This window comes from Plecotus auritus (assembly GCF_963455305.1).
Source record: "Plecotus auritus genome assembly, chromosome: 2".
NCBI classification, from domain to species: Eukaryota; Metazoa; Chordata; class Mammalia; order Chiroptera; family Vespertilionidae; genus Plecotus; species Plecotus auritus.
The window spans coordinates 227,879,340-227,903,821 of NC_137771.1; the positions used below are offsets into that span (position 1 = coordinate 227,879,340).

The 24,482-nt window shown below is 56.5% G+C and overlaps 1 protein-coding gene across 13 annotated transcripts in view; it reads right to left on the reverse strand.

The window, feature by feature from the left end:
• ITSN1 (intersectin 1) overlaps nt 1-24,482 on the reverse strand; it is a 174,598-nt gene that overhangs the window by 54,010 nt on the left and 96,106 nt on the right. For 8 of the 13 annotated variants that reach the window (XR_013959883.1, XR_013959884.1, XM_080655313.1 and 5 more), the window contains exons 17-22: nt 16,249-16,376; nt 14,856-15,085; nt 11,093-11,214; nt 9,694-9,708; nt 2,807-3,054; nt 1,262-1,418 (exon numbers count right to left, since the gene is read on the reverse strand). Coding sequence is in view for 11 of the 13 variants with exons in the window: in XM_080655313.1 (XP_080511439.1) it covers nt 1,262-1,418; nt 2,807-3,054; nt 9,694-9,708; nt 11,093-11,214; nt 14,856-15,085; nt 16,249-16,376 (900 nt within the window). In the remaining 2 variants the exon portion in view is untranslated. The remainder of the gene's footprint in view (nt 1-1,261; nt 1,419-2,806; nt 3,055-9,693; nt 9,709-11,092; nt 11,215-14,855; nt 15,086-16,248; nt 16,377-24,482) is intronic. The other 5 variants (XM_080655314.1, XM_080655312.1, XM_080655309.1 and 2 more) reach the window with 2 other exon arrangements.

The window sequence follows — 24,482 nt, forward strand, 5'->3', positions numbered from 1 at the left end:
CGGGCACCCCCACGCCAGGTCCAGGCTGACGTGGTGTCAGGGGAGGGTAACACCGGAGCAGAAACCCGAAGGAATCCCAGTGGGTGAGTAACTGGCACCTCAGTCCAGGGGCCTCGTGGACCCTGCCGGCTCCTGTTCCTTCTTCGAACAGAGGCCTGGCGAGCCCGAACCCACTGTAATCCCATTTACTGGACACCCCCCTGCAAGACACAGGGGTCACCTCAAGGATGACATGCCAATCTGCCTCCCCAAAGTACCTCGGGGGACTCCCTTTATAAACCGTAAAGTGCGATTAAAAGGGGCAGTGTGCCATTAGAACCCACAATTCACCGGGGAGAGAGAGATGCAAGCCACTGCGAATGCCCCCTGGCAGGTGGCACAGAGGCTCCAGCCGGACACGGTGGGGACAGGGACGACGGGACCTGGCGGCGGGGACGGCGGGGCAGGGCAGGCACCGAGCCCCGAAGCGCAAGGCTGCAGCAGCCAAGGCCTCGGAGGAAGGGCCTCCAGGCCAAGGCCGGGCACACAGCCAAGGCCTCAGGGTGCAGCTCTGCAAGGGGTCCGGGAGGAGGGGCACCCCCTGCGGGCCTGCAGCCCTGGGGCCAGGGGCGGGGGAGGGGCCGAGGCCGGAGAGGCACGTCACCTTGTGAGACACAGCAGCTTGTGAGACACAGCAGCTTGTGAGACACAGCAGCTTGTGAGACACAGCAGCTTGTGAGACACAGCAGCTTGTGAGACACAGCAGCATGACAGAATCTTAACCACACTGAGCCGACACCCTGCCACCTCCCCCCGCTGTGCAGTGCGCGGGAAGCTCAACAGTGTGCGGGCCCACCCCCGGCTCCCGTTCAGCCCAGCACGCCTCCCGCTGCCCGAGTCCCTGGGCCCCTCCGAGGCTGCGGCAGGAGCACGGCCCCTTCTCCCTCCTGCGTCTCCCCCAGCCCCCCCCCCCCCCCCCCCCGCTCCCAGAAGGAGAAGACCGTCTCCTTCCTGTGTTAGCGTGATTCCACCGCTGCAATCATGTCCTCCTCGCCCCACTGTTCAAGACGCGCCCCTGGCTGGCCAGGCGGGAGGTCACCCCCTCTCTAGTCACACCCCCAAGCTCCTGAAAGGCGGGCGGAGGACGGAGCTGGGCGCATCCGATGAGGCTCCTTCTAAGCGGCAGCTCAGCCGCAGGCACCTGCTGACCTCGTTGATCCCCACAGCATGCGCGGCTGTCCCCCTGCCCCCCCCACCCCGCCCCGCGCCCCCAGCTGCTTACCTGGCCTAAAACCGGGGATGGAGAGGAGCCGGTGGCCGTGGCCGGAGTGAAGGCTGACCGCTGCCGTAACTGGCCGGCACTGGGGACGGTGAGCGAGGGCTGGGCCGCCCAGGCATCCCAGTTATCCGTGTCGGGCTTCTCGGCCGTGCTGGGCCACCTGCGGGGAAGCAGCCCGTGAGCCGCGGGCCCTTCCCAACCCCCAGCTGCTCCCCGGGGAACAGCCCAGCCAGGCCCAGGCCCTGCGGCTCAAGACGAGGAGGAGGACAAGCACGGGGCTTGGGCGGGGCCGGCTTCGTAAATGACAGCGGTTTCTCTGAGCCTGGATTTCCTCGCTGACCAAGGGGAAGGTCACTCCGCCCTCCGGCTGGAGGGAGGGTCACGTGACACACCAGGTGGGAAGACACGCTAACCATGGAGCACCAGCAACACCCGCCCCTGACAATTGCTGTCATCTGTAACCAGAGCGGCGACATCGGCGAAGAGGAAGTCACCCACCACGTGTGAACGTGCCAGCGTGGTGGCTCACGCTCCCGTTTCTCCCTCCGTGCCACCCGTCACCAGCGCCTGACCTCGGGGACACTCAGTTCGGTAGCTCTCTGACCTGGAATAACCACGCCTGTGTGAGTGCCCTACGTGCAGGTTCCTTTCACATCTTTGTGAGGCACGAACGCAGCTGACAATCAAGACCGTGCCTTTGTTGGACCGCACGTCCTGGCTCGGGCGGAAAATTAAGAGCCCGAGATGACAGCAGCGACTGCGCGGCATCACTCCCCGAGGAGGTCACGCTGCTGGGTCCACGGCCACGCAGCCCTGCAGGGCACCGTCTCTGCCTTCTGTGTGGCCTGCGCCTGGGCTCCAAGTCAGCGCTTCTCAGTCCCGATTGGGGGGGGGGCGGGGAATGGGGCGGCCACCTCAGCCCCTCCCTCCAGCTGGGCTTCCCCTGAAGGACGGCGAGACTTGAGAAAAACTGGAAGCGCTTTTTACTCATGTCGCTTGTGCCTGGGCGGGGAGGGGGGGAGGGGCTCAGACACCTGCACGCCTCGCGCATGCGTGTCTCTAACCAAGCGTGGGCAGTGGCTCAGCTGTCGTTCCCAGCCTCTGCTGACCCGGCTTCAATGCCATTTCCTGGAGACCGGGGTCACGGCCACGGCACCCGCTCCTCACTCTGCACACCCGTCCAAGACGGGAAGAGGAGAGCGACACAGCAGCAGCTTCCTGTCTGTCTCACTCAGAGCCCAGGACCGAAGTCCCTGTCCGTTTCTGTCCAGCGGAAAAGTGCTGCTGACATGCGGGAAATGCTGAAGATCTGCTGGCTGCCATGGATGCCAGAGAGATGGTTAGGAAGCTCCGTCTCCATTTCTTCCCAGGAATGAGAGGCCCAGACAGACTGACTCTGCCCCCAATGCACGTTAACCCCGTTCCGGGAAAGGAACCCACACCTGCCTGGGACCGGCCCCGGCTACACCCCCGACTCTGACAGCCCCTAAGAAGAAAGGTCACTAAGCGGGTATCTCAAAGGTCACAGCAAGGCACGGCTGCACTCACGTGGAGCTGAAGTCGGCCCAGTTGTTGGGGGTGGCGGAGGGCTCGGCCGCAGTCACCGCCGGAGCAGCCGGCGTCTCCCGCACCTCCAGCTTGGGCGCGGGGGTGGAGGTCAGGTCTGTCACTGGTTTGACGGGGGCAGGAACCTCGTTTTCTGGGATCTTCTCGGCGTAGTTGGCAGGAAACCACCCCGTCTTGCCTTTCAGCTCTCCTCCGAGCCACCCCGGCTCTCCAGTCTGGCTCTCGTCCACCTGCAGGAGAGCCACAGGGTTTAACTCGAGCGGGACTGACCAGCCCACAGACACCGGACACACAGACGAGGCCCGGCCCGGCAGACTGACGCCGGTGGCTCTGCTCCTGACCCCGGGGCGGCTCTGCTCCTGACCCCAGCGGCTCTGCTCCTGACCCCAGCGGCTCTGTACCCGACCCCGGGGCGGCTCTGCTCCTGACCCCGGCGGCTCTGCTCCTGACCCCAGGGCGCCTCTGCGCCCGACCCCGGGGCGGCTCTGTGCCTGACCCCGGCGGCTCTGCGACCGACCCCGGGGCGCCTCTGCTCCTGACCCCGGGGCGGCTCTGCTCCTGACCCCAGGGCGGCTCTGCTCCTGACCCCGGGCGGCTCTGCTCCTGACCCCGGGGCGGCTCTGCTCCTGACCCCAGGACGGCTCTGCTCCTGACCCCGGGGCGGCTCTGCGCAGGGTGCCCGAGCCCTGGCCTGAGCAAACAGGAGGGGCCAGCAGTCAGCGCTTACCCTCGGCGGCGGTTCAGTTTTTCCAATAACGGCAGTTCAGACCACGGGCCTGAGCCCGAGGCCCACGGCGCACCTGCTTAGACTAGTTGGAACTGGCAAGTGCCTGCCACACGTCATCACTCAGAAGCCAGCTCATTATTCGGACAACTTGACGGGTGCTTACTTAGAGCTGGAAGCAAAGGGTGCCGCAGCATAAACTCAGAATTCGTTAAACCCCCTAATAACAAGGAGCTACTCAGCGGGGCGGCAAGACCGATCGAACAGCCGTGGCCGGTTTCTGCGGGAGAGAGCTGACCGCTGCCGAGCCGGGTGGAAGCTGCGCAGGTGCATGATGAGAAACGGAAGGACAATTATTCGTAGCAGCAACTTGCGTCAAGTCCCATCGTTTTCTGCTGCACAAATTCAGCTTTAATACTCAGGAAGCGCACGTGAGAATGCGAAATCCTGCAGCTTAGAATTCCAGAGGCTGTGATTACACAGGTGCTCTCCAGTCTGCGCTGCACTTCAGTTCTGCTCAGAGGGTTCTGGGCACCAGCGGAGAGTCTGCTTCTCGTTACAAGTTACCCCGTCTTAGCGACGGGAGGGCGATGGGGGAGGACGTGACCCTTCCTGTTAGGAAAGTCTGTTCACTGCTCCAGGCTAAACAGGGCTAGCAGAGGCCCCATCTGATTTTGAATCCCTTAACATACTAAGGAGGTAACACATTTAACACTTCACTGGACGTTAACACTACTTTTTAGAAACCACAGAAATGGGTAGGCAGGGTCTTAACAATGATTTTAGAAAAACTGGCCAAAATACCAGTTTTCTAACCCATTCAAGTTGCAAAAAACAAACAAAAAAAAAAGGCAAAAAACTATAGACCCAAACACCCATCTGTATTCTGTGCAGAGTAAGCGGGGGGTAATAGACATTTGCTTCCTTGAATTAAAAAGGTGTTTGGGGTGGGGTGGAGAGAGTGGAATACCCAGCTGACTACTGAACTGTGACTCAGCTGGAGGGCGCCTGCTCCCTCCCCCACCCCCCACCCCCCACCCCCGGCTCGGCCCCCCGCAGGGAGCCCTGCTGTCACGGGTGGGAGCTGTCTGAGGCTGAGGGCTCCCCCGGGAAAAAGCCGTCTGAGGCTGAGGGCTCCCCGTAGCAGGTCCCGGAGACAGTGCATTCCTGCTTCGGAGGCTCTGCTGGGCTCTGCAGACCTGCGATCCTCGCTGACACTGAGTCAGTGGTGGACACCTGGTCACGGTTCCTCCAACTCCCCACACTGCTTGTTCTAACTCCATTTTCGGGGCAGCCCCAACTGGTTCTCTAAATGAGGATTTTTTAAAAATATATATTTTTATTGATATCAGAAAGGGAGAGGGAGAAAGAGATGGAAACTTCAATGATGAGAGAGAATCATCGATTGGCTGCCTCCTGCATGCCCCACACTGGGGGTCGAGCCCACAACCCAGGCATGTGCCCTGACCTGGAATCAAACCGTGACCTCCTGGTTCATAGGTCAACCATCACCGAGCCACGCCAGCCGGGCTCTAGATGAGGACTTTAGATAGTATTTTCCTATTGGGCCTCACTTTATACCAAACTCAAAAGGCTGCACACCTTTCCTTCCTCGTTCAGATTCCCTGGTGATGCTACGACACATTTAACTGTGTAGGTGCTTTGTGCTGGACGCAGAGCTGTGTGTAGGCCAGTGTGTGCCGGGGCCTGCCAGCTCCTCCGGAGTTCAACGGTCCAGCTCCGGCCCCGCCACCCATTCTCGGACCCAAGAGGCCGCCAGGCTGGAGGGAGCAGGGGCTGGAGCCGCCGGGTCACGGCCTTGAGACTGCGAAGTGGGAGGACGCAGGCTGGGCCCGCAACGCCACTGCGCCACTTCATACAGTCCTGCAGCTGCGGGCTGACCTCGGGCAAGCTACCTCCTACTGGGTCGGCTTCCGCACCTGCACACGGGGATGGGAAGTCTGTGCTGTGGTGGTTGTGAGGATTGTTGAACACTCAGAGGAGCGCCTGGCGTGTGACAGTGTTCAGGGGACTTGTTTCTTAGTATACTGTATTGATCTCAGAGAGGAAGGGAGAGGGAGAGAGAGAAACATCCATGATGAAAGGGAATCATGGATCGGCTGCCTCCTGCACGCGCCACACTGGGGATCGAGCCTGCAACCCGGGCCTGTGCCCTGATGGGGAATGGAACTGTGACCTCCTGGTTCCTAGGTTGACGCTCAGCCCCTGAGCCACCCGCTGGGCTCCATGAGCGTCCTGCAGCCGCCTCCCTGGCCAGGCCTCTGCACTGCCGCCTCGTCCCCGGCTCCCGCTCCCTGCACAGCCTGGCCTGTGCCTGACCTCCCTCCCGGGACCCCTCTGGCTCTCACAGGGGAGCCCGTGCCCAGGGGCCTGTGAGCAGGAGCCTCTGGCAGCGGGAACGCCTCGGGGCCTGGAACCAGGCCCGGCCGTGCCCGGCAGGCGCGCTCCCTGCACACGCTGGGCTCCTGCGAGGTCGGCAGGTGACGCAGCCTCCCGCCTGAGACACGGGGTCTGCCCCGGTGACAGGCTGCTGCCGACCTCTGACCTCTTACGGGATGCGAAGCCCCCAGGAGCGCCCCGCACGGTGGGCAGGCCTGGCTCCACCCGGCTAACTGATCCCCGCCCGCCTGCCCCTCCTCCGGGACAGAAGGTGCCCCGAGGGGCTGTGGGCTGAGAAAGGGGCTTGTCCTCAGGAGGCCCACCTCCATGACATTCATTCCCTGCCACCCCGACCCAACGAGCCCCGGGCAGGCCGCCTGGCTCTCTCAGGAATCCACTCACTTGTACGGACAACCACAGTTTAATTTAAGGCTCAGAGAAAGTAACCACCTACAGCAAGTAGATTAACACCCCTCAAACCACGGACTTTGTCACAAAGAAGGGAAACAGGGACCCCGGTCCCCTCCCAAGTACGACAAAGCCGGGCCGGGCCGCGTTTAAGGGGACTCAGAGCCGCTCACGGGGACGTGCTGGGAGTCAGAGCTGCCCCTGGACACACGGCTTCCCTGGAAACTCGGGGAGGACACAGAACCGTTCCCAGCTGGCATCGGGCGGCTGGCGGGTGTCCCCTAACTGTCGCAACCACTCAACTCTGCCACGGAAGCGCCCAGGCAGCTGGAGGCGGCGTGGCCACGAGGACGCCTGGCTGTGCGCCAACTCGGCTTCATTACAAAACAGGCGCTGGGCGGAGCTGGCCCCGCAGCCACGTGTGTGCTCGCCCCGCCACGGCTGTGACTGTCATCACTGAGCAGATGGAAGGCGGGAAGGACAGGCGTGGCCTGCATTTCAGGAAAGGAGTACTGACTACATTAAAGGTATTGACTGTGTTTTAAGAAAAACTCTCCATCGAGAGAAGAAAAGACAAACATGAGTTTAAGCTGTTAGGACAGAAATGCTAAATTATAAGACAGACAAGTTCCAGAATGCTGCGGCGGACAACTGCTGAAGAGGTCTCCTTTTCTGGGCATTTCAAGAAGACACTGTCCGCAAAGAACCCAGGACTAGTCCTGACAAGAAGAAGAGATTCGGTTTACGGGGTAAGAAAGCCTTCTTTTTCCCGGCTGCGTGGCGCTCCACCCATCCCGCCACTGGCGGCGCGGGGGCCGCTTCGGGGTGAGCGGGGAGCGGCGCTTTCCCAAGCTCCCTGAGCAGTTCCGATGCTCCTGGTCTTACATCTGAACCTGCTGAGCAAGAGGCTCAGCCTGGACTAAATAACCTCAACGGGCCCTAACCGGTTTGGCTCGGTGGATAGAGCGTCGGCCTGCGGACTGAAGGGTCCCAGGTTCGATTCCAGTCAAGGGCATGTACCTGGGTTGCGGGCACATCCCCAGTAGGGGGCGTGCAGGAGGCAGCTGATCGATGTCTCTCTCTCATCGATGTTTCTAACTCTCTGTCCCTCTCTCTTCCTCTCTGTAAAAAATCAATAAAATATATTTAAAAAAAAATAAATAAGTAAATAAATAAATAAATAAATAAATAAATAAATAAATAAATAAAAATAAACTCAACGGAACAGCAATGAGCGCAGGGCTTCTAGTCCTGAAGCTCTTCCAACACGTTACGGAGGCCAGATGGGATTTACTCGCCCCCAGGTCCTGGGACCCCCAGACGAGAAGACGGGCCACAGGTTTCCGCAGGATCTGAGCCTTGGCTGTCGAGGTCAAGCTCAGACTCGACCAGGAAGCTTCATTCAGAGCCTGAGCGATGCCGGCTCGCTCTGGGCCCGCTCCTGGCAGCGTCAGTGAGCCTTCACTGCGCCTTCCCCTCGCCCGGCTTCTCCTCGGGTTTCTCCTGTTTCCTCTGAGGTTTGAAACGTGCATGGCAGGCGTGGCCTCAGATTCCTTTGTGTTACTGACACTTAGAACAGGACTAGGTACAGACAGCACTTTAATTTGGGGAACCACAAAAAATACATTTTTTGGGGAAAAACTAAGCTAGTAGTCAAGCTTTTTCAAAAGCAAAATACCTTCTCAAGTCCCCAGCCAGCCTGCCTGCCTCGGAAAAGGAATCGTGGGCTCACGTCTACAGGCCCGTGTGGCTGCTTTTCCGAGATGCTGAAGCGTCCGAGCATCGGAGGTTGCTGGGCCACAAAATGAGGGAACTCGGGATTATTCCACTGACAGGGGCTGACAGTAATGTCCTAACTACATATTTTTCATGCCCACATTTCCTAACTGCAACGAAATAAAACCCGTTACTATTCCATGTCAATCCCTCCTTCCCGCCCCGTATGGTTAACCTTACAAGGGAAAGCCTGATGAGTGTCCTGGGGGTCACGTTACACTGGGTAACAGAAAAGGGGCGCTGCCCCCGCCCTCCGCAGGCCGCTACCCTCACGCACCCCAATGTCTGAGGCAGAGCGAACACCGTTCCGGTCCCGGGAGGACATGCTGTTACCCACCAAAGCTGGATTTACTTCATGTTCGCTATAAATTACCACGTCCACACGTGTATGAACATGAAAATAACACAGAAGTGGATAAAATTAAACACGAAAGCCTCTTCACTGCCCAGTGGGGACCGCTGTTAACAGTTTGAGTCTGTATTTCAAGACTGTTAACTACACATAAACATTCACACACACACCGTTTTTCCTTAACCGAAACCCAGTTATACTCTATTCTGCTGCTGCTGTTGGACCGGAAAGCTTGTTTGTAGATGCAGATGTACACGGTTTTTCCACGTCTCCTTTATACTGACTGCTTAGTTCCACTGTAATCCCCGTAACCCCCTCCCGCCAGCCGGCTCTGGGCCGGGCCCTTCTGCTTGTACCAGCACACGGATGAACAGCCATGTGCACACACCTTTGGACACATGCCAAAAACAGGCGGAGGAGGGAGAACGCCAGACTTTCAGAGAATGTGAACTTCGAAGAGGTGCTGCCGAAGGACTTGGCCAGTTCACACAGCCACCCGCGTGCCCACACTGACAAAGCTGGGCAGAATCGAGTTTTTACACTTGCTTGGTTGAGAGATGGAAAATACTATCGCGTTTTTTTAACTTGCATTTTCCTGATCACCAATGAAATGGATGATCTTTTTATTTATTTTTTTTAACTCATTTACTTTCCTTCACCTGCCTGTCTCTTCATATCCTCCACCAGCTTTTCTGAGCTGTGTTTCTTTCATGTTAACCTTGTGGAATATTTTATGCAATACAGATATTAACCTTTGTCTCTCGTGCACTTGGTGACGTACACATTTTAATTTTTTATATTGTCAAATCTGTCCATTTTTGTCATTTATGGCTTCTGGTTTTAACCCACAGGCGCATTTCTTAGCCATAAATTATTCCAATGTTCACCTTTTTTAAAAAAGTATTTTTGAAATTTTATCTTTTTGTTTTGGAGCCTGTTTGTCCGTGGCCGAGGCAGAGACTTGACCTAACAACTTGCCAAATACAGAGCCTTCGAATGAGCCCACCCGGCCCCCGCGAGGGAGGCCTGTCCGTTCTGCACGCCTGTCTCCTTCCTGGTTTTTGTAAGCACCACACACCACACACTCCAAACAGACTGCCATACCGCGACAACACCCACAGATATGGGCACCCACACAGGACTGAAGTGACTTAAAGGCACAGAACACTGACTATGGTGCAGACTTCCTGACAGCCACAGAGCACTTACCCATTCCCCTTTAACCTCCACCGGAAAGCCAAGGTTTGAAAGCAAGCAAAACAGATGTTTAATGAAAGGCTGATTCTTACAGTCCATCTAACTATTCATCTAGTCAAGCTGGTGGTTAACTAGCCAACTTAAGGAAAAGGACTCAATATCATTGTAAAAAACTCACGTTGCAAAAAAAGAGCAGTATCCTCTCATCAAAATACAGACCATCTGTCACATTTCCTATGGTAACATTGTAACACGCCCTTATCTCGGGCAGAGTACGTCACTTTTCTGCAACTTGTGTTGCAACAAAATGCAATTATGAAAACATTAAGCTTTGTTTTTCCAGTGTAACAAGGCCACTTTGTAACGAGGCCCTATCTCATGTCGCACTGCACTTCTGTCACTTTTAAAAGGGGTGGCGTTTCAAAGACGAGGCAGTGTGAGCGCAGCGGGAGGTGGTGGAGAGGCTGGGCCTGGCCTGGCATCACCACCATGCCCGGCGCGGTGCCCACTTCGCAGGGAACCAGTTCTCTGTAAGCGTGAGGCGCAGAGCCTGTCTGTGAAGGGCGGGCGTGTGTCTGAAGATACACACGTTCCTGAGCTTCAGGAAGATTCCGGCCCTTGGGCCTTGGCCCTCCTGTTCCCGCCCACAATTAGAGAAAAGGCCATCGAAATAACAGTGGGGACGGGACTGGCTCCTCTGTTCCTTCTTTGTATTCTGACCCCTCAGAGATCACCCGTTCTACACAGCTCAGCTGTGCGCCCGGGATGCACGCGTCACGGCACACACCTCTCCCTCAGAGCCAGGGTCCTGGCAGGAGAGACATGTCTGTCTCCATCCACTTCCTCGCTCTTTGAAAACGCCGGCCCGCTGCCTGTTTGCCCTCGCAAGGCGAGCAGCGATGCAAAGGGGGGCCACTTCCAGACTCTTCATCTGACGCTGATAACTAGACTGAGGTACGTTTTCTTTTAGAAAATACCTGAGGTCAACCACACGGCTTTATTCTTTCTTAAACTGGTCCCTATGTTTTGGTTACCATCATAAGAATATATTTAACTGGCAACTATGAAGACGCTGCTGGGGTATTTCACGTGTAAAGCTACTCCTGGAAGCCTGCTACAGACTGGGGGAGTGACCTACACTCTGAGCTTCCCGGATCGTCACCGGTTTAGAAATACGCTGGGGGGTGCTGCGAGCCGGCCGCCTTCACAGCTCTGGTTTCAGGCGATGCTGGGGCACAGGTTTAAAGGTCCCCCCATTCCAATAGGGAAGGAAGAAGACAGCCTACCGCTCGGAAGCCCAGGCTGGGTTACTGGCTCTCACGCTCCCTGACGAGCTCACGGCTGTCAGTCAAGTCCACAGGAAGGCGGTGCTGCCCACGGACAGCGGGCACTGCCCCGGGGCCGCCCTTACCATGACGATGTCGCCCGGCTGGATGCTGATCTCGTCGTGACTCCTGGACTCGAAGGGGTACAGCGCGCGGTAGTACACCACCTTCACGTTCTCCTGGGCTCCGATCGTGAGCGGGCCTTTTTCTGTTTACGAAGTGGGGGTGGGGGAGACAGGGAAATAAAACGTTACCCGCAACACGAATGCATGACAAGCCAATAGCTGCTGTCCCCTCTACCGCCTCCTCAACACCGAACCTCCCGTCCACCAGGGCCTCTGACCCCAGACCCCCCAGAGCATTAGCGGACCCTCTAAGGCTTAAACATAGGGACCAGTTGAAGAACGAATAAAGCTTGGTAAGCAAAGGTCAGCCCAATGCCATGTGCAGTGAGGCTAAGGCCTCCAGCACCGCAGGCCTAGAAGCACCGAGGCCCCTCCCCCCCCGCCCCCCCAGCAGATCCAGGACCCCGGGTCGGGACTCGCCAACAAGGAAGCGCTTTGGAGAGGCAGAGAAGCCCCGCTTCCCGATGAAAACACGTGGCCACGCTGACGTCTGGGCCCTGACGCAGTCCTACAGAACCCCACGGCTCTCACCAAGACCAGTACCGTGACCACCCAGAGGGAAGTGAGGCGCATGCGCCTAGGCACGGCCCCAAGGTGAAAATGACTTAGATTTGAAACGAAATAGAAGTTTTAAAAATGCACGAGAGCAGAGGACAGTCTGGATTCGGTTGGCGGGACTAAGCATGCCCTCTGACTGTCTGCCCATGTTCGCTGACGCATCTGCTTTCCCTGAGAGCAAGGGGGGAGGTGCTGCCCTCCTGTAGCCTGGAAGTGGGGTGCGCTGCGGGACTCCCCCTGACCGAAGGAGGAAGTCCTGACTAGGAAGCAACACCAGAAACTTACACTAACTGCCCGTGATCAAATCACGGGGAAATGGTTTTCATATCAAAACACCTTTCGCCTTCGTGCGGGGCGCTCCGGGGGGATCTGCTGACTTCCTCCCTGGGGGGTGAGCAACTCGGGCTTGGGGGGTGCGGACCCACTGGGAGCCCGCCTCCCACCCCTGCCCACCGCGCCAGGAAGCAAGCCTGTACAGAACTGTTTGTCTTTTCTTTTCTTTCTGTGCACCAGTAGAAAGCACACTGATGATCAGACCAATGAAATCAGTGTAATTTACCTACAAAGAAGGAGGCAGCCCTAGCCGGTTTGGCTCAGTGGATAGAGCGTCGGCCTGCCGACAAAAGGGTCCCAGGTTCGATTCCAGCCAAGGGCATATGCTTGGGTTGTGGGCTCGATCCCCCGCCCCGTGGGGGGCGTGCAGGAGGCAGCTGATCAGTGATACTCTCTCATCATTGATGCTTCTATCTCTCTCTCCCTTCCTCTCTGAAATCAATAAAAAAAAATTTAAAAAAAGAAAGAGGCAATCACTCCATTCAGCGGGGTGTTCTCTGCAAAGCAGTCTAGTATCTTAGAGCCGCACAAGAATTTTAAAAATCTGCCGAAACCAGTTTGGCTCAGTGGATAGAGCGTCGACCTGCGGACTGAAGGGTCCCGGGTTCGATTCCGGTCAAGGGCATGTACCTTGGTTGCGGGCACATCCCCAGTGGGAGGTGTGCAGGAGGCAGCTGATCGATGTTTCTCTCTCATTGATGTTTCTAGCTCTCTATCCCTCTCCCTTCCTCTCTGTGAAATATCAATAAAATATATTTTTTTAAAAAAGAATTTTAAAAATCCACCCCAGTTTGCACCTGTTTAAGGGATGCCTTCTAGTTATTTCTAAGTTTCCCACTATCATTACTTAAAAGGCAGCTTATGACCAAAGGGCAAAACCAGCGTCGCGCTCAGGAGGGTGGCAGCAGTCCTCTGCGGGCCTGCTGACGACAGTGACTGGCGCGCAGTGAAGACAGTGACTGGTGCAGAGTGAAGACAGTGACTGGCGCGCAGTGAAGACAGTGACTGGCGCGCAGTGAAGACAGTGACTGGCGCGCAGTGAAGACAGTGACTGGCGCGCAGTGAAGACAGTGAATGGTGCAGAGTGAAGACAGTGACTGGTGCAGAGTGAAGACAGTGACTGGTGCAGAGTGAAGACAGTGACTGGCGTGCAGTGAAGACAGTGACTGGTGCAGAGTGAAGACAGTGACTGGCGCGCAGTGAAGACAGTGACTGGTGCAGAGTGAAGACAGTGACTGGTGCAGAGTGAAGACAGTGACTGGCGCGCAGTGAAGACAGTGACTGGCGCGCAGTGAAGACAGTGACTGGCGCAGAGTGAAGACAGTGACTGGCGCGCAGTGAAGACAGTGACTGGCGCGCAGTGAAGACAGTGACTGGTGCAGAGTGAAGACAGTGACTGGCGCGCAGTGAAGACAGTGACTGGCGCGCAGTGAAGACAGTGACTGGCGCGCAGTGAAGACAGTGACTGGTGCAGAGTGAAGACAGTGACTGGTGCAGAGTGAAGACAGTGACTGGTGCAGAGTGAAGACAGTGACTGGCGTGCAGTGAAGACAGTGACTGGTGCAGAGTGAAGACAGTGACTGGCGCGCAGTGAAGACAGTGACTGGCGCGCAGTGAAGACAGTGACTGGTGCAGAGTGAAGACAGTGACTGGTGCAGAGTGAAGACAGTGACTGGTGCAGAGTGAAGACAGTGACTGGCGTGCAGTGAAGACAGTGACTGGTGCAGTGTGAAGACAGTGACTGGCGCGCAGTGAAGACAGTGACTGGTGCAGAGTGAAGACAGTGACTGGTGCAGAGTGAAGACAGTGACTGGCGCACAGTGAAGACAGTGACTGGTGCAGAGTGAAGACAGTGACTGGTGCGCAGTGAAGACAGTGACTGGCGCGCAGTGAAGACAGTGACTGGTGCAGAGTGAAGACAGTGACTGGCGCGCAGTGAAGACAGTGACTGGCGCAGAGTGAAGACAGTGACTGGCGCACAGTGAAGACAGTGACTGGCGCAGAGTGAAGACAGTGACTGGCGCGCAGTGAAGACAGTGACTGGTGCAGAGTGAAGACAGTGACTGGTGCAGAGTGAAGACAGTGACTGGCGCGCAGTGAAGACAGTGACTGGTGCAGAGTGAAGACAGTGACTGGTGCGCAGTGAAGACAGTGACTGGCGCGCAGTGAAGACAGTGACTGGTGCAGAGTGAAGACAGTGACTGGCGCGCAGTGAAGACAGTGACTGGCGCGCAGTGAAGACAGTGACTGGCGCGCAGTGAAGACAGTGACTGGCGCGCAGTGAAGACAGTGACTGGCGCAGAGTGAAGACAGTGACTGGCGCACAGTGAAGACAGTGACTGGCGCAGAGTGAAGACAGTGACTGGCGCAGAGTGAAGACAGTGACTGGTGCAGAGTGAAGACAGTGACTGGTGCAGAGTGAAGACAGTGACTGGCGCGCAGTGAAGACAGTGACTGGCGCGCAGTGCGGGCCGGGGCAAGGGACCGCCTCCCGCTCCCGGACAGCCCAGAACCCCGGCGAGACCTGGGGCTGGAGAGGCACAGGCGAGGTCCCGGCCTCTCCTGGGAACCCAGGTGTCTCCATGAAACGCGTGCCACTGTTGTCTGCAAGACCTCTGATGCCAGTGTGACGGCAGGCACAGGGTGGCCGGGGGTGGCAGAGTTAACAGATCCTGATGCCCCACAATGCAGCTGCTCTGTCCCAAACAAGGAGCCTGACGTGGCCACCTCTATGAACACAGCCAGCACAGGGCCTGACTGGACGCGGGAAATCTTCGGAAGGATGTGGGAGAGAAGGCGACCTAGCTGCTGGGTCACTTCCGGCCCCCAATACCTGCGGTGGACCAGGGCGCGTGGACGGCCGGCGCGGCGGGCTCCTGGTGCTGCGGGAAGAGCCGGCCCAGCCTGTCCTGTGCCTCCAGCTTGCCTCTGTCCTCGCCGTCCTTCCTCCTGGCGCTCTCCTCCCTCCGGAGGCGCTGCTCCTCCTGGGGCCTCCGCGGCCGCTGCTGCTCATCGTCCTGCGGCACGTGCTCGGGGCCCTGCCCGGCCCTCTCCTGAGCCCGCCTGCCAACGAGATGCTCGGTTACCAGGAGGAAGCGGCTCCCGTTCAGCACGGAAACCACTTCCGGCCAATGGGATGCTAACGACCTCCGGACGGACGGACGGACGGATGGACGGACGGAGCGCTCTGCATCAGCGAAACAAAGGCTCTCGGGGGTGGGGGCGGGGGGGGCTCTGAGATGAAACCACAGCTTAGAGAATCACAGAAAGAACGTTCTGATTTCTGATGCAGCGGAGCAACTGGTTAGAACAATAACAAAACCGCTTCTCAGCTTTAAAGTGGTACACACCGGCAAAACACCGGAGCCACAAGCCACGGGACACACCTTCCGTGAACAGCTACTCACCCCGCCCCCCGCCCCGCCCCGCCCCCCACCCGCCCCGCCCCGCCCCCACCCGCCCCGTATGAGAAAGACCCAGCACAGGCTCAACTGCTGTGCACCCGGAACCAAACCCCGCCACTGCGGCGGGCACGGAGCCGGCCACGAAGTCAGCGGCTGCCTCTTCGTGTTTTTTGTCTAAATCCAGTAATCCATCTTTACGATTTATACGGTCTCGTTGGGATATTTGGCTATTTGTGTCTAAAATTAGGGGAAACGTAAAAAGCAAATATCCAATAACAAAATCAGACACACAACCGTTGAAGATACATGTCTACAATTCGCTGCAGGAAGCTACACGTGAGGACCAGACATTCAGACACCAGCACACAGGCTGTGCCCGCCTCCGGAGGCAGCGGCAGGCGCTCGCCCGTTGTCCTGAGCGCAACCGGCGGCTGCGGAGGAGGAAGAGGGGCGCTCAGTCCTGGAGGAAGGCTGTGGCCAGCCCGGCGCTGCCGCTAAGAGGCTGTGCCTGGAGAGTGTGGTCACCGGCACGCAAAGGAGCGCGCCACAGGCCCAGGTTCGTGGACAGTCCCTCTGGCCAGAGTCGGAACTCAGGAGAGCTCTGGGGACCAAGCAAACACCAGGGCTGCTTATGTGCCAGGATTTATACACACACGTGTTTGTGCGCGCGCGCATACACACACACACACAACACACACACACACACACACACACACACGCAGACTGAAGGCTCTTTCTGGTGCGGAAGACACCTGGAGAAGCCGGCACACAGCGGACACCCACAGTGCCTTCCGATGGGCCCAGCCCCCCGAAAAGACCCACCTCTGGGCCTCTTCTTTCTGTTTTTCTAACTCGATGATCCTTCGCTCCTGTTCTTTCTGTTTCAGGCGTTCGGCCTCTATGGACTTTTGCTTCTGGAGTTGCTGCTTATTATGTATTTCTCTTAATTCCTATAAAAATCAAGAAACAGGTAACTCATGAGGCGACAGCACTGCCACCGTCTGTGAGCGACGTTCCGCAGTGGAGAGGCCTGGGCGTTTAGGGAGAACGTTTCAGAGGTGGAGAGCGAGACCTTGGAAAGCTGCCACCCTCTCCAGGCTGGCAGGACGGCGCTCCAGGAGCTGCGAGGCCGCTGCAGGGAGCCGTGCACACGCCCCGTGCACACACCCTGTGCACACACCCTGTGCACACGCCCTGTGCACACACCCTGTGCACACGCCCCGTGCACACACCCTGTGCACACGCCCCGTGCACACACCCTGTGCACATGCCCTGTGCACATGCCCAGTGCACGCTGCGCTCTCCACCAGTGCTCAGAGGCCGTGCTTGCCTGGGAAAAGCATTCCAGGAGCCCCAGGGCCCAACGCAGCAGTAACAAGGGGACGTGACTGGTTTTCAGACGTGGTGATGATCATGATTAAAACCTCGAGCTCTTGCTGATCATGAATGAACACCAGCCTCCATGGCTTTGACAATGCACACACCTCCTCACGTACCATCTCCACTAAACCCTCACCTCCTCCTCCTCCTGCACGGCCTTCGAACAAATGGCCATGCTCTGCTCCATGAGCTCCTTGTCCCCCACCCAGGCCCGTTTGCCTTCAATCACCTCTTCCAGGGCATCTTCTCTCTAAAGCCAGTGTGACGGCGTCGCCGCCAGACTCGGCCAGCCGGCAGTCACAGGGAGTACACCGCTGGCCAGCACCTTGGATCCCATTTCCCCATCGATACTGGCCCCAGTAGTAACAGCGCTTCTTCACGGGCTACTGAAAACACAACGCATCTTACGCTATTCGAGCTGAAGCTTCAACACCCAAAAGTATGAAGAACAAAAAGGCCAGTGCGGGGGGAACCCCGGGGCGTGCAGTCACTGGAACCCATCTGACTGCGTCAGCAACCATCCCAGGAGCCCGCAGGCCTGCGGGGACTGCGGGGCCCGGCTGCCGAGGGCCGGTCCCCGTGGCCAGCCGGGTCTGTGTGGGGGGACGAGGAGCTGCGGCCGCCCGTGGCTCCGGCTTTGCGCACTGGCAAGTGCACAGGTGGCCCTTCCTGCCTTGAGCTCCGGCCTTTGGTTCAGTCCGAGACCGAGGCCCAGGGCCGCGGGAGCACCTGTGGCAGGTCAGTGTTAAAGCGCACTTTTTCCCGGAGAGGAGCCCCGAGTGTGAGGCTAGCCTTTCCCACCAGCACCAGGGGTGGGCAAACTTTCTGACTCGAGGGCCACCATGGGTTCTTAAACTGGACCGGAGGGCCGGAACAAAAGCATGGATGGAGTGTTTGTGTGAACTCATATAAATTCAAAGTAAAGGAGCGGAGGGGAGAGCAAGAGAACCCTCCGCTCTTTCGGCTCCGCGGGCCGGATAGAACAGCCGAACGGGCCGGATCCGGCCCGCGGGCTGTAGTTTGCCCACGGCTGCACTAGCTGGACTCTCTTAAGAGGAAGCCGGACACACGAACCAGCATTCTGTGCCCTGAGTGGCCCTGACAGGTCCCGGACCAATGGGCAACAAGAGAAGTGTAACTGGAGATCAGGAGGTCAGGGGGAGACAGGACCTGGGGGACAGGGCCTGGAAGGAGGGAGGGAGGGAGGAAGGGACTAGGGGCACGGGGACCCGCCAGGCAGGGTGCAGCAGGAAGAGGCGACTTGGCGGCCTGGTCCCTATGGCAGTAGCCCTGGGCACATGGCTTGCAACTTATGAAGGGTGCCCGGGGCAAGCGAGCTGGGACAGGGAGGGGCACGGATGCCACGACAGCAGACGGGAGCAACGATGACGCCTCACTGACTTCACGGCGAAGGACAGCACCCCCCCCCCCCCACCAGGAGAGAAGCCCATTTTCCATTCTCCTCCCCACGGTCACACCACGGGTGTAAAACTCTCTGTGATTAAGAACTCAGCAGGATTCCTTCCCATAGGAATTTGGATCCAAGCATAAACAGGATTCTCTAATGGCATAAATGGAAATGTGATTAACATTGGAGTTTGCTGTTTCTGAGACAAAGAGATAAGGTGGGCCGATTCCTGTTGCTGTAGGATCCGCCCCCTCAGCTCACGTTAACACGCATGTCTGCACGACAAGGAAGTGCGGGAGCGACACCGGCCACCCGAGTGGCCTGCGAGGCCCCGTCGGCACCGGCCGCGGACGGCAGGCCGCTCTCCCGCCAGCCCGGCGCCGGCGCCCTTTCAAAGGCAGGTCAGAGTATAAAAAATAAATAAATAAAAATAAAATAAATAAATAAATAAATAAATAAAAGGCAGGTCAGAGGCGACGGGAGACTCCCTCCTATGCTATTTGAATTCCAGCTCCAACGGTGGCAAATTCTGGAACGGAAGGATGGTTTGCGGAAATGGACGACAACGAGCAGGTAAGGAGCTGCCGCCGGCACCGGCATGCTGACCCCAGGTCCCCAGGGGCCGAGGCGGGCCGCGGGGGCCTGTTACGTCGCAGACAACGTTTCATTGCAAACACGCCTGCTTTCTCTCAGTGGCTCTGTTATGTGGGTTCTATTCTTAGCGCAGGAATAAACCAAAAGGGTGTAAGCGGTAAGCGAAGTGACTCTGAGCTGAAATCCAATACAAAGGCGTCGGAAGGGCGGGAAGGAGTAACGCTCGTCTGACGTCCAGGAGCCTGAGTGTGTGGAAAGAGGAAAGTTCCTTTCTGCAGGAAAAGGGAACTCACAGGCAGAGCGACAGTCCAGATACTCAGCCCGGATCCCCGGGGGCACGGGGAGGCCAGGGCGCGCGCTTCTCATTTCACCGAGGCTCGCCCTGCGCGTCTGCCCTCCGCGGCCCCCGGCTCCTGGGCGCGGCCGCTCTGTACAGGCCACGGGCTCCAGCTCATGCCCCGCTAGCGGCGTCCAGGCAGCTCCATCAGGTGAAAAGCGGGGCGAAGTGAGCTCAGGGCTCAGGTGCGCGCTCTCCCGGAGCGGCCCACGCGGGGCAGAGCGTGGTGCCCCGCCTCGGGCCCTGCCCGCCCCTGCCCGCAGCCGCCTCGGGACCGGCTGTGATTAGACCACGATCTCCCGGGAGTAAACACGGTCCCAGTTCTGCGGAGCCGTGGCCACGCACGGATGGAGCTTCTGAGGGCAGTGGAGACGGCCAAGGCACAGCACGGCCTCCACGCACACGAGTCAAGTGCAGAAACGCATTACGAGCCACACGCAGCCCCGGGAGGGGGGGGTCAGCCTGCACCCAGACCGCTGAATGGAAAGCTGCAGCGCACGTCCCAGGCGGTCTGGCCGGGATGGGGTAACCCTCGGGGCACCTCCTTGCTGTCGCTCCTGTGACTGGGCTGAAGAACTGGGGCTTCCTGTCAGGGGGTCCGTTTCATTTCCCGTTGCTCCCAGCGTCACTCGCAGCACGGAGAGTCCTGGGGGTACACTGACGGAGACTCTGTTTCTTTGCATCATTCCTGCATCCCATCTGTACATTCTGTCGTCACCCTACTGAGAGCTTTTAACTACATTATCACGGCTCGCATGAGCCGCCCGCCCCTGTGGAAGCTGCATACAAGAACATGAGGTTTCTTACTGCACACAGTCCAACCAACGCGACCTCAAGCGAACTCACAGAGGAAGTTAGAAGCACGGCGCTACCACAGAGTGAGAGTGTGGAGCAGGGGTCCTCAAACTTTTTAAACAGGGGGCCAGTTCACTGTCCCTCAGACCGTTGGAGGGCCGGACTATAGTTTAAAAAAAAAAAAAAAAAAAAAGCCCTGACCGGTGTGGCTCAGTGGATAGAGTTCGGCTTGCGGACTCAAGGGTCCCACGTTCGATTCCGGTCAAGGGCATGTACCTTGGTTGCGGGCACATCGCCAGTGGGAGGTGTGCAGGAGGTAGCTGATCAATGTTTCTCTCTCATCAATGTTTCTAGCTCTCTATCCCTCTCCCTTCCTCTCTGTAAAAAATCAATAAAATATATTTTTTAAAAAAAACAAAAAAAACTATGAACAAATTCCTATGCGCACTGCGGGCCTGGGACGCGTCGGCTGCTAAGCAGGACAGGCAGCGGCACCCGGCGGGCCGGATCCATGTCCTCGGCGGGCCGCATGTGGCCCGCGGGCCGTCGTTTGAGGACCCCTGGTGTGGAGCAACGCCTGGTGCTCCTGTCGTGAGGAAAGAAGGAAGGCGCCGTGTTCCTGATCGGCCTCCGGTGATGGCGCCGCCTCCAACCAGATGGGTGATGCGGTTACGTCCTGTGACGACTAAGCGCCGTGAAGAAGCTGGTGTGGGACCGCGGCTCGTGCCGCAGGCCCCGGGGGAGCTCCGTGCGCGCTGCCTGCCTTGGCCGAAGGGGGAACGAGATCGAGGATGCAGTGCGGTCCCTCAGACAACGCGGCGTGCAGCTTGTAACCGCAAGCAGCTTCTGTATCTGAGAAGTTCCGTCCTAACATGCGGCTGCGCTTCCAACGCTCCGATGGTCACAGAAGCCCCCGCTGCGTTCAGTGAAGCGGGCCTGGCCACTGCCCCGGAGGTGGAGCCTGAGATGGGGCCTACCTGGTCTGACATGTGAGCCCACGCACTGGCGTGGTGACTACCTGAGGCGGCTTCCCAGGAGCTGAAAAGCGGTTTCCCGGCCACCGCTTGGCAGCACTGCAACCTCCATGTTTGGTTCTGATCAACCCCTTTGGCCACTTGGCAAAGGATTCTTACTGTTCAGCATTTAAATGTGCTCATTTGCACCCATTTACTTTTCCTGAAATCATGCATATTGAGTTATGTCTTTAAACCTATTCCCATGCCAGAATCTTCCCGACAGAAGGGATTCAGAGAGATTAGGTGCCAAACACCCAGCACAATACGTGTGCATCTTGGTTTCGTACAGAACTAGCATCCCAGGAGCTGTGCGCACTCTGGACCGTACGTGGTTTATCCCTCCAGTCGTTTCCAACGCAGAAGCAGGGCCTCTGTGGTTACCGGCCTGCCCACTCCATGCATACCTCTCCCCCGCTTTCATACAAGCACACATCGGCTTTGCTCAACTTCCTGGTCTTCACACCAGGTCTTAGTAAGGGTTAGCGTCCTCCTATCTATCAGCCTCCTGTGCTGTACGCAAAGCCTCCACTCTGAACACCTGCACGTGCAGACGCCCGTCTTCGATGTCTCCAGGCGGAAGGCCTTACCGTTAATTTTAAGGTTTGCACTTGATGTGCCACTTATGGGGAGGGCCTGCGAGAGAACGAGGGGCTGATAAATATTTGTAGTAAAACGCTGCCTTCGTCTCGTGTGGAACATGTAGAACATGCTTTTTGGTAAACGTTTTTTAAAGGTAGACATGCTATGTTGTAGCTAAAACGATTCTTAATCACAAAAAGTCTGAAATTCTTGTATCTTTTTCATACATTCTGAAGTTGGTTACCAACTTATTTTTGTTTGAAGTGTGACTTTTCCCTTCCCTCCCCCTCCTGTAAAAAAAAAGGGGGTGGGTTTCTGCTAATGAATTGAGCAGCCATCTAATGTTTTATCTGCTGTGTAACTTAACGTCTGGATACTTGAGCATTTGTTTTATTATGTAATTGATACAAAGGTGATGTGTCTTGATGCTAGTTCAATCAGATATTTATACTGTTTGGGCATGTGCGGCTATAGCTCTGTGGGAGAAATAATTTGTCAGTGTTCACCAGCTTGTAAAAATTTAATGCAAGAGCTTAAACATCTAAATAAATGAGATGCATTTATAATTTTTAAAAAAAGTGAATTTAAAGAATCTACAGGGAAAAAATCATGCTATTGAGGTAGTTTGAAAAACCATTTTAAATGTATCAAATACATGAAGGCAGATATTTATAAACTAAAGCACGCTGATGCTTGGCACATCAGCATCAGAGGCAGGCTGAGCCTGTCTTTGGAACTGGCCACATAAGCTGCAGCTCCAGGCTCCTCCGAGGAAATGGGGCCATGAAACAACAGATGTCACATCAAGGAACAGACGCGCTGGCATCTTAGTGTCCAGATCTGAAGAACGCAACGCTTTCCTATCGTCTCCGTCACGCCACCTGCTGGCACCACGATCAGCTGTCAGACAACCAAGATGCCGCAAACGCAGGCGTTCCGACTCATCCTCCCCTTCCTCAGACTTGGCATGTAAGATGGCATGAACCAAGACTCGCAGGAAACGGATTCTTAGGCTGAGAACGTGTTTAAAGTTGAACTCAGAAGAGGCACTCTTCAGAAAGAAGGAATAGGTGCTAAACACGGGCTGATGTCTTGTGCCTAGGCCTAAGGACCCGGGGACCGAGCGGAGCAGAGGGCTGCCCTGTCGCCCCTTCCTTTTTAACAGTTTGAAAGCCTCGAGCACGTTGACAGTGCCTGCAGAGTGCCCCTTCGTCTCAGGGAAAGCGCTGGAAGGCGTCACTACACTCTTTCTGGGAAAGGACAGAACTACGGGGAGACCAGCTCAGAAAAGCGTCCCATCACACAATTCCGGCAGCTGCTGCTGGCGGTCACCCTCATGGAGGGGACCCTGCAAGCGCCATCCAATCACGTCAGTTACTTCTCCATTAGAACTACGGTAAGAACCGAACCAGTAAGAAATGGCTAAGAATCAAAACTCAGTACCTCACGGGTGGGTCTCCCTAAACCTAAGGACTCATGTCTTGGCTGCCTAGCTCTCTAACAATATGGTATCGAGTACAGCTTTGCTGATTTTTCTTCTACGAGCTCTATTCAAGGGTCTGGTGTGTTTTATACTAGAGATAGTGTGTAATCATTTAATCTACCTCCTACTAAAAGCACGCTACCTTTCTTAGTAAATAAGAAATTATGGAACATTCATTAAAGAAGTTTTAGCTACGTGTCACAAACAGGTACAGGGGGAGATAAAGCTCCCGTGAAGAGTGAAGTGGATGTCAATTAAAATGAGATCCTCGTCGCCAGCAATGCCCACGGGATCCTGGGACACGGCGGTTCCGTCACCAGGGCCCGTGCGCAAGCGCTGGCTTGCGAGCGCCACCAAACCGCTCGCCAAATGGGGGCGTGGCCTTCCCCTGCAGAGAACTCTGACTTTCAAAGCGCTTTGATCAAGCAGATTCTGAAGCTTTATTTACAATAAGAAAACGATTGGCAAATAAAGATTCTATCTGGTATTAAGGTAAGTGAAAACCAGCTTCTTTTAACTTTACCCCTTCACGCAGGGAGGAAGAGCCACGTCTCCCGCCCGGAGAAGGAAGGTGTTATCGCCATAAGACATCGCCGGACAGCTCTGGCACGCAGCCAAAGTGTTTCTAAAGCCACCGCTTGACAAATTAAATGCCGGAGAAGCCAGCTCCGGCCTCAGAGCCTGGCCCGCTGCCAAGTTCACGGAGACGGCTGCTCTGGGCTGTGCGGGGCACAGGACCACTTGACCGGAACACGACGGCTCCGCTCACTTGCCTTTAGAGACCCTCAGAGTGGAGGTGCCGCGTGAAGTGGGATCACTTGAGAGAGAAAGAAGCGTCCACTGAACAGTATGACGGGGCTGCTTTCACGGACACTCCGCACAGACGCTTGCGGAGGAGGAGAAAAGTAACCAGCACTAAGGGGACCCGCAGAGAGCGGCCGTTCGCGGACTCTCTTGCTCATTTGGTCTAACTTTTTTGGAGGATAACGCTGCTTCTGGTTTTTGCCTCGGGCGTCTCGGAAAAGAGACAAAATAAGTATACCTTAATTACTTGAAATTCCTGAGCTCGACACCATAAATCTAAATAAGGACACACCTTTTACATTTGTGATAATTTTCTTAGTGTAATTATTAAGTTGGAAACTGATCTAGGACCAGCATCACAAACACCGGTGTTGCTCTGTCTAAATCTAATACCTACGAAGTGCTTTTAGATAAATCAACCTCACTTATTTGTCACCCAGGAGTATTACGCAGCACACAACATCAGAATTTCCAAAAAGCCTTTGAGTCTGAAATTACAGTAACTTATCCCAATTAAGTGGTTGCAAAACAAATCGAAAGCTCCTTTTAAAAGCCAATTACCAAACCCCACAAGGACAGGGCAGTCCTGAAAAATAGCTGTATTACAAAACAGAGAAACTGCACCGCAGTCAAGGTCAACTGATATTCCACTTACCACAA